The sequence below is a fragment of the Thamnophis elegans genome, chromosome 2 (assembly GCF_009769535.1).
Source record: "Thamnophis elegans isolate rThaEle1 chromosome 2, rThaEle1.pri, whole genome shotgun sequence".
In the NCBI taxonomy this organism is placed as follows: domain Eukaryota; kingdom Metazoa; phylum Chordata; class Lepidosauria; order Squamata; family Colubridae; genus Thamnophis; species Thamnophis elegans.
The window spans coordinates 13,174,365-13,183,653 of record NC_045542.1 but is presented as its reverse complement, the minus strand read 5'-3'; the positions used below and the strand labels follow the sequence as shown (position 1 = coordinate 13,183,653).

The 9,289-nt window shown below is 39.1% G+C and overlaps 2 protein-coding genes across 2 annotated transcripts; both read left to right on the top strand.

The window, feature by feature from the left end:
* Positions 1-3,203, top strand: LOC116504958 (lysozyme C, milk isozyme-like). The gene is made up of 5 exons (XM_032212217.1): positions 1-142; positions 575-577; positions 887-1,048; positions 1,743-1,821; positions 3,049-3,203. The coding sequence occupies exons 1-5, from the start codon at positions 1-3 to the stop codon at positions 3,113-3,115; spliced, it is 453 nt and encodes a 150-aa protein (XP_032068108.1). The 3' UTR covers positions 3,116-3,203.
* Positions 3,204-5,895: 2,692 nt separating this feature from the next.
* Positions 5,896-8,797, top strand: LOC116504077 (lysozyme C, milk isozyme-like). The gene is made up of 4 exons (XM_032210914.1): positions 5,896-6,110; positions 6,883-7,044; positions 7,752-7,830; positions 8,731-8,797. The coding sequence occupies exons 1-4, from the start codon at positions 5,975-5,977 to the stop codon at positions 8,795-8,797; spliced, it is 444 nt and encodes a 147-aa protein (XP_032066805.1). The 5' UTR covers positions 5,896-5,974.
* Positions 8,798-9,289: the final 492 nt, after the last annotated feature.

Sequence of the window (9,289 nt, the reverse complement as noted above, 5' to 3'; positions counted from 1 at the left end):
ATGAAGGCATTAGTGCTCACCCTCCTCTTCCTCTTCATTGCAGCCAATGAAGCCATACAATACAGTAGATGTGGACTGGCTTCAATTCTGAAACGAAATGGCATGGATGGCTATTATGGCTACAGTTTGGGCATCTTAGCAAGTTCCACATTTGTAAGGGGGAACCAAAATGCAGCAGATCTTTCAATAATTAGTTCAACCAACCTTCCCAATGAATTCTTTGAATATTCTGAGAATGAGAATATATGCTTTCTCCTCATCCCAAATTATCTCCCTGGACTAACACCCTTATTATTTTTTAATCAAAGGGGTAGATTTCCAATTTGTTGCCTGATTGGGACAATTGCAGGACTGATATATGGCTATACGACATTGGACTCTGTGGTTTGGTTTTTTTTTACAATTATGGCTTAGTGAATATTTTATTTACTCTCTTAAGAATAAGCGTTTATCCCTCCCAGGATAAACCTTTCTTACCTTTCTCTAAAAGGTAAGATCTTTCAAATGCTACCAAGTCATTGAAATTTAGTATATGATTGAAGGGGCCATCATAGAATATTTTCTACATGCGCAGATTGTCAAAAGATGCACAGCGGAAAGGTACCACTTCCCTGGAAGGCTCAAATTAGAAAGAGAGAAGAAAGGAGAGATGGCTTTATGTGCCATTAAGAGCTCCAGGAATATCTCGGAGACAAGAATCAGATTTATTCCTAATTCCCTGAAGATTTACAAAATATATTGGATTTCTTGGGTCCTTTCTTGAGGGAAGAATAAGAAGATATTTAAGCATTATGTTATAATGCTTTATTTTTAAAAAAAATCAGAATAGCTTTTTCATTTACTGCACAGATCTTACATAGCCCATCCCCCATTTGCTTTCTTCCAGGGATCTGTATCGCTTATTACGAGAGCAGATACAAGAGCGGAGCTGTGGGGCCATGCAACTCAAAAGGCAGTCGCGACTATGGGATTTTCCAGATAAACAGCCGTTGGTGGTGCAACAATAACGAGGGCCGTACAGCTAACGGCTCTCAAAAGCCTTGCAGTGGTAAGACACCTCGTCTGATAGGCTTCCAAAATTCTGTTGTTATTATGTGCTTCAACACCATGAGATAATGTGCCTGTATTCCTTGTAGTTTTTCAGATAGATAGCATTGATATTGACTCATCAACACTATCTATCAAAATTGTTTTGAGTTCCTGTTTGGGTCAACAGTGATAATATCTAGCTACTCTGCTTTCTATTGGCCTCTTAGCCTTCTTCCATTTAGTGTCCAGCTACCCAACTTGTCACAACTACTCTGAATTCCTTCACACAGATATATCTCAATTTCTGCCCCCAGAACATCCACCACAGTATTATCTAAAGAGCAAAAGGTTCTTCATACGTGGTGAAGTCCCCCTGTCCCACTCACATTAACAATCTCACACTCTTTTCACTGCTTTTTAAATATTTCTTCACTTTTATGATTTTTATAAACAATTCAAGGTTGCACACATACCTTCCCCCTATTTTCCTTAAGTTAACTTAACTCTGTGAAGTGAGTTGGGCTGAGAGGAAGTGACTGGCCCAAAATCACCCAACCAGCTTTCATTTCCACGGTGAGCTTAGAACTCACAGTCTCCTGGTTTGTAGCCTGGAGCCTTAACCACTAGACTGAACTGTGCAATGAAAAGTGTTGCTTGGTAATACCTTTGAAACATTTGGAGTTGGACAAATTCTAATTTGCCTCTTTTGGCAGCTTTCACAAATGATGACATCACAGATGATATTGCTTGTGCTAAGAGAATTGTGCGTGATCCCCAAAGGATGAATGCCTGGTGAGTCAATCTTTCATTAACATCTTCTATATGTAACATTGGGTAGCAACTGAGCTTGTAGTCATGAAATTTAATAACTTTCTTTAGACTATTGTAAACCTTTTGAGCATTGGTAGTGAAATATACTTTCTGATCATTACAGATTTTATTTTTATTGCTATACTTGCATTCTTGTAGCTTTAAAATATGGGTTTAAGCAGTCTTTTGAGGTTCCACCACAAATCCGCGGTAGACTAAAGCGTGCTCGATGAAAGCGCGTACGTGACGTCATCACAGTGCGACGAAAACGGCACGCTGTGAGCGGTAAATTTAAAATTAACGCGAAAACCTTACCCTAACCCCCCCAAACCTAACCCTAAACCTAACCCTAAGCCTAACCCTTAACCTAACCCTAAACCTAACCCTAAACCTAACCCTTAACCTAACGATAAACCTAATGCTAACCCTTAACCTAACCCTAACCCTAACCCTAACGCTTAACCTAACCCTAAACCTAACCCTAACCCTTAACCTAACCCTAACCCTAACCCTAAACCTAACCCTTACCTTTATGTGAATCGGCTTGCTTTAATTTTAATTTAATTTTAATTTAATTTATTTTTAATTTTATTTGTCGCGCTGCTGATGACGTCACGTACGCGCTTTGATCAGGCACGCTTTAGTGGACCGCGGTTTTGACGGGTCATGGTGTTTTGAATCCTGTTTTAAAAGTAGCCCGAGACTCAATGTAAGATGGGGCTGTTGATGCTTGTTTCATGCTGGATTACTCATTCCAAATCATTTTACATCATTCTGTGCTTGTCAGCAGCTAAAAGAAATCTACAGTTTAGTTCCAAGTTGGATCAGGTAGCAGCAGAATTAGGCAGAGGGCCTTGTGAACACAAGGATTCTAATTCCATGGAATGAGCTCCATGGATCAGATATCTGGTAAGTAAAAAACCTAATAGTGAGAAGCAGGGAGAGATCATTCCTGAAACCTCCAATCATAGAATGAATAGTAAAGAGGAAGACAGCAGCAGATCATTAGATGGAAAACTTTTCAGCTGAGTATTGAAAAGCAAAGAATAAAAATGCTTTGGGGTAAATAATATAAAAAGTATTCTGTGTTGTACTGAAGAGAGTCCAAAGCATCTAATGGTCATAAGTCGCATTTATGCTTTATTGTGAGAAATAGAAAGCCAGAACTATTTTAGCTAAAAGAATTATTTTAATCTAATTTACTCCTAGGGTTCCCTGGAGAAACAACTGCAAAGGAAGAAATCTGTCAAAATGGACCAGTGGGTGCAGGCTCTGAATGTGATGATCCTTCATTTCTCTTTCTCCTCCTGTCATGAAAACAATATTATTCCTTATATAACCACACTGAGCAGTTTGATTCTATGCCTACACTCCACATATTGGGAAGAATGAGTTTCTTTGCATACAAACAATGGTTTTGAAATGGTTTCTGGGTGGAAGAGGGAAAGACTTTGCTTTTTAAAATTGCTTCAATAAAATGAGTATTGTGCATTATCCCCTTCTCTGTTTCATGCTTTATTTCCTTTCATCCTTCATTATTCCAACATAATTGAACTGGCCACCAATCATTCTAATGGCAGAGCAGATTTGCAACTGGTAGATTGGCATCCTAGGCCAGAGAAATTCTATGGTCAACCTCCAGTTATGTTAAAGCTTGGCTTTTAGTCTTTGCTATAAGAAAAATTGAGGTCTGTGTTAGATACCAGAAACATTGGTAATGGTTTACATCAAGGTCCCCTGTTCTGGCAGGAACAGATTCAATCTGATTGGTTGAAGGGTCTGACAGCTTTTTCTACCCATATTACTCTACGAGCAACCTTGTAGAGTCATTTTTTGCCCTCAGGAGCCTTCAGGGAAGCCTCCGGAACACCCCTGAACACTCCGGAGGGCTAAAACTAGCCCTACAAGTAACCCAGAAGTGACAAATGGCTCCATGTGCCACTTGTGGCACGCGGGCCATAGGTTCGCCATCACGGTTCTAGATCATTTTTCTGACCTCATGTACAATGAGATTCTCTTTGACACAATGTAAATAACCAAAATTCTTATCCCAGTATGCAATTACTGAAAAAGCCCAACTGGAGAAATTTTCTTATGGTAACTTTCTTTGTAAATTAAGAGCCGCAGGCTATAGGAGAAAGGATTGATAAACACAATGAAAGATGGGGTGTAAATAAGTGCAAAAGTGTTGTTATACACATTGCCAGGTTCGGCTTAAGGTCAGTCCCACACTCACAGCCCACATCAAGACCTGTATTCAAATTACTTTCAACTGAACATTGAGGAACAAATGAAGAGCGACTGAATTTAAAATAATAGCAAAACTTCACTGGCTCCAATGTACATTTGCTCTTTCTCATATACACACAAACTAACGCTGGATCCAAATTTATCCACATCCTTCTGGACTAGATAGTAGGCACTCATCAGAAGCTGCTAGACTTGATCCAAAGATGGCTGAACGTGTAGATGGGCTTGTGGATCTTTTAGCACCCAAATGCTTTGCTTTGCTGATTGACAAGTCTAGCAGCAATTCCTACCTTGCTGTTTTACAAGTGTGGTAGTTATGTATGGGATTTCGGGCGGGGAAGTGAGTTTCACGTACTCAGGGTCAACTTCTTTTGTCCAGTTCAAATGATATTTATTTTCTTTTGCTTCCTTAACAACTTGGTTCTTTCTTAACTACTTTCCCTAAGATACGTTTTAGACAAGATTCCGAGTTTTTCTCCACATTGCTTATATGCTTACTTCATCCTTAGGTATAGAAACTTCAGCCTAGTCTCACCGTGTCCTCTAATATTTCCAAAATTTAAAGATTGTTGACAACAAACTCTTTTACAAAAGGAAGGGAAGGGGAAAGAGGAAGGAATTTCTGCACTGAAAATGGAGTTCGAGTCTCACACTTGACAACGATTTGTTTTTCTGTTTATAAATTCTATTTCTCTAAAAGCAAATCTTAAAAAAAAGTAATAATTTAAAACCATGTAAAAGAGGTGCGAAACACACAAACATTCATAATAATGACTCAAACTCACTGGCCCAGTGACTGAGGAAGCAACAAGGTGCTCAGGAAGTCAAAATCTTTCAAAAAAGAGCAGAATAGTGGCTGTGTGGATCTCAGGGAAGCCAGATTCTTGCTTCCTGGGAGCCAAAAGATTTGTTGTTTTGATCAGATCTGAAATAGTCTAATCCTATTAGATCTTACTAGATAGATAATTGGAGATGAATTAATCCTGCAGGCATCCTGAAAACATGTAGAGCTTTTGCCGATAAAAACTATTACCCTGAATTTCCCAAGAAAATAAGTGGCAACTGTTGGAATACAGTGTTCATGTATTTTATACAACAATGCAGCAGCAGGGATATATATTCTGCAACCAGTGTTTGTAACTGGTTGATGATGGTTCGTCTCCCAGGACAGCCTATGTAGAGTTCACTGCACTGTGAATGCTGTGAATAATTCACAGAATCCAGTTATAGAATTCAGCAATTTCAGATCATGATGGAGAAAAACTCTATGTGGTCACAGAGAGTTGATGATGACTTACACAGGTAAGAAGGGTAAAACAGCAATAAAATCAAGAAATGAAATACAATTCACTGGGTTATTTCAATATGTTGCATTACTGCACAAATTTCATCAGGCAAAAAAAAACATACACGGAAACCAGAGTTGTATTGAAACAAACAAACAGAAACCTCAACTAAATGTTGAGTCACCCAGAGAGAGAGGAATGTCTATGGGACAGAAGTCCAAAACATCAAGAAGGCGGCATTCACCACACAATAAACGCCGTGTCCCTTTTTCACATCTATCAAATGTGGACACATAAAAAAGGTTGGGGCTTCAATCACACAATTGAAACCACCACTTGTTCATTGATCCAACATTTGTCACGGGGCTAAAATGCTGTCAACTATTTGTTGGTTTTGGGTTCTGATAAAATTGAAAATGATAATTATGATTTCTCCTTGGTCTTTGCCCTCAGCACTTATCAGCTCATATTAACCTCAGAATTATTGCTACATATCTTGTTTGCCATCTCTACAGAGGTGCCAGTTTCTCAAGCTGTGACTATAAAATCCCATAGTTTTCCTGGGGAAGTCAGACATCGTCCTCCAAGGAGCTGCAGCAATGAAGGCATTAGTGCTCACCCTCCTCTTCCTCTTCATTGCAGCCAATGAAGCCAAAATATACACCAAATGTCAACTGGCTTCAATTCTGAAACGAAGTGGCATGGATGGATATTATGGCTACAGTTTGGGCAACTGTGAGTTTACTCTTTTTTTCTCCATCTTAGCAAGTTCCACGTTTGTAAGGGGGAACCAAAATGCAGCAGATCTTTCAATAATTAGTTCAACCAACCTTCCCAATGAATTTTTTGAATGTTCTGAGAATGAGAATATATGCTTTCTTCTCATCCCAAATTATCTCCCTGGACTAACACCCTTATTATTTTTTAATCAAAGTGGTAGGTTTCCAATTTGTTGCCTGATTGGGACAATTGCAGGACTGATATATGGCTATACGACATTGGACTCTGTGGTTTTAGAGTTTTTTACAATTATGGCTTAGTGAATATTTTATTTACTCTCTTAAGAATAAGCATTTATCCCTACCAGGATAAACATCCTCTAAAAGGTAAGATCTTTCAAATTCCACCAAGTCATTGAAATTTAGTAGATGATTGAAGGGGCCATCATAGAAGATTTTCTACATGCGCAGATTGTCAAAAGATGCACAGTGGAAAGGTATCTCTACCCTGGAAGGCTCAAATTAAAAAGAGAGAAGAAAGGAGAGATGGCTTTATGTGCCATTAAGACCTCCAGGAATATATTGGAGACAAGAATCAGATTTATTCCTAATTCCCTGAAGATTTACAAAATATATTGGATTTCTTGGGTCCTTTCTTGAGGGAAGAATAAGAAGATATATAAGCATTATGCTATAAATGATCTATTTTTTTAAAAAAAAAATCAGAATAGCTTTTTCATTTACTGCACAGATCTTACATAGCCCATCCCCCATTTGCTTTCTTCCAGGGATCTGTATGGCTTATTATCAGAGCAGATACAACAGCAGAGCTGTGGGGCCACGAAACTCAAATGGCAGTCGCGAGTATGGGATTTTCCAGATAAACAGCCGTTGGTGGTGCAACAATTATCAGGGCCGTACAGCTAACGGCTGCAATAAGGCTTGCAGTGGTAAGACACCTAGTCTGATAGGCTTCCAAAATTCTGTTGTTATTATGTGCTTCAACACCATCAGATAATGTGCCTGTATTCCTTGTAGTTTTTCAGATGGATAGCATTGATATTGACTCATCAACACTATCTATCAAAATTGCTTTGTGTTCCTGTTTGGGTCAACAGTGATAATATCTAGCTACTCTGCTTTCTATTGGCCTCTTAGCCTTCTTCCATTTAGTGCCCTGCTACCCAACTTGTCACAACTACTCTGAATTCCTTCACACAGATATATCTCGATTTCTGCCCCCAGAACATCCACCACAGTATTACCTAAAGAGCAAAAGGTTCTTCATATGTGGTGAAGTCCCCCTGTCCCACTCACATTAATAATTTCACACTCTTTTCAGTGCTTTTTAAATATTTCTTCACTTTTATGATTTTTATAAGCAATTCAAGGTTCCACACATACCTTCCCCCTATTTTCTTTAAGTCAACTTAACTCTGTGAAGTGAGTTGGGCTGAGATTAAGTGACTGGCCCAGAGTCATCCAACCAGCTTTAATTTCCAAGGTGAGCTTAGAACTCACAGTCTCCTGGTTTGTAGCCTGGAGCCTTAACCACTAGACTGAACTGTGCAATGAAAAGTGTTGCTTGGTAATACCTTTGAAACATTTGGAGTTGGACAAATTCTAATTATTATTATTTATTTGCCTCTTTTGGCAGCTTTCACAAATGATGACATTACAGATGATATTGTTTGTGCTAAGAGAATTGTGCGTGATCCCAATGGGATGAATGCCTGGTGAGTCAATCTTTCATTAACATCTTCTCAGTTGGGTAGCAACTGAGCTTGTAGTCATGAAATTTAATTACTTTCTTTAGACTATTGTAAAACTTTTGAGCATTGGTAGCAGACGTGGGTTTCTCGCTCCGTTCCAACCGGTTCACTTGGAACGGGGCCGGCGGCGTCCTCGTGCAAGCGCGCAGTGCACACATGTGTACTAGCATCTGTGCGACGCTCCAGCTGCTCCTGGGGGATCGTGCAGGCGCTGTATGCGTCCTGCGCATGCGTGGAAGCGCAGAACTCATCAAAACCAGGTAAGGACTGCAGGCGGGCGGGCGCGCCCTTCGCCATTCCCAGAAGTTACTTACTTCCGGGTTCGCCGACCAACCGGTTCGCAGGGACCGCCGCGAACCGATTGAAACCCACCCCTGATTGGTAGTGAAATATACTTTCTGATCATTACAGATTGTGTTTTTATTGCTATACTTGCATTCTTGTAGCTTTAAAATATGGGTTTAAGCAGTCTTTTGAATCCTGTTTTAAAAGTAGCCCGAGACTCAATTTAAGATGGGGCTGTTGATGCTTGTTATATGCTGGATTACTCCTTCCAAATCATTTTACATCAATTATCCACTTCTGTGCTTGTCAGCAGCTAAGTCGCATGTATGCTTTATTGTGAGAAATAGAAAGCCAGAATTATTTTAGCTAAAAGAAATATTTTAATCTGAAGGAAGGGAGATTCATTTAAACAATTAAGAAAAGAACTTTATCAGTCAACGAACAGGAAAGATGAAAGATAATTGCACTAGCTCATCTAAAAGCCAAGTAGAGATTCATTATTGTGTTAAAGAAACTACCACATGTATGAATCACAAAGATATGCATTCTGCTTATTTTTATTATTATTCCTTCCTTAAGGTTTGCCTGGAAAAAATACTGCAAAGGAACAAATCTGTCAAAATGGACCAGTGGCTGCAGGCTCTGAATGTGATGATCCTTCATTTCTCTTTCTCCCCCTATCATGAAAACAATATTATTCCTTATATAACCACACTGAGCAGTTTGATTCTATGCCTACACTCCACATATTGGGAAGAATGAGTTTCTTTGCATATAAACAATGGTTTTGAAATGGTTTCTGGGTGGAAGAGGAAAAGATTTTGCTTTTTAAAATTGCTTCAATAAAATGAGTATTGTGCATTATCCCCTTCTCTGTTTCATGCTTTATTTCCTTTCATCCTTCATTATTCCAACATAATTGAACTGGCCACCAATCATTCTAATGGCAGAGCAGTTTTTCAACTGGTAGATTAGCATACTAGACCAGAGAAATTCTATGGTCAACCTCCAGTTATGTTAAAGCTTGGCTTTTAGTCTTTGCTATAAGAAAAACTGAGGGCTGTGTTAGATACCAGAAACATTGGTAATGGTTTACATCAAGGTCCTCTGTTCCGGCAGGAACAGATCCAATCTGATT

Excerpts from the sequence above, each read along its gene's own strand:
- LOC116504958 (XM_032212217.1), top strand. The coding sequence starts at position 1 with ATGAAGGCATTAGTGCTCACCCTCCTCTTCCTCTTCATTGCAGCCAAT. Across the intron at positions 1,049-1,742 it reads CTCTCAAAAGCCTTGCAGTG|CTTTCACAAATGATGACATC; the intron begins GTAAGACACCTC and ends CTCTTTTGGCAG. Across the intron at positions 1,822-3,048 it reads CCCCAAAGGATGAATGCCTG|GGTTCCCTGGAGAAACAACT; the intron begins GTGAGTCAATCT and ends ATTTACTCCTAG.
- LOC116504077 (XM_032210914.1), top strand. The coding sequence starts at position 5,975 with ATGAAGGCATTAGTGCTCACCCTCCTCTTCCTCTTCATTGCAGCCAAT. Across the intron at positions 7,045-7,751 it reads CTGCAATAAGGCTTGCAGTG|CTTTCACAAATGATGACATT; the intron begins GTAAGACACCTA and ends CTCTTTTGGCAG. Across the intron at positions 7,831-8,730 it reads CCCAATGGGATGAATGCCTG|GTTTGCCTGGAAAAAATACT; the intron begins GTGAGTCAATCT and ends TCCTTCCTTAAG.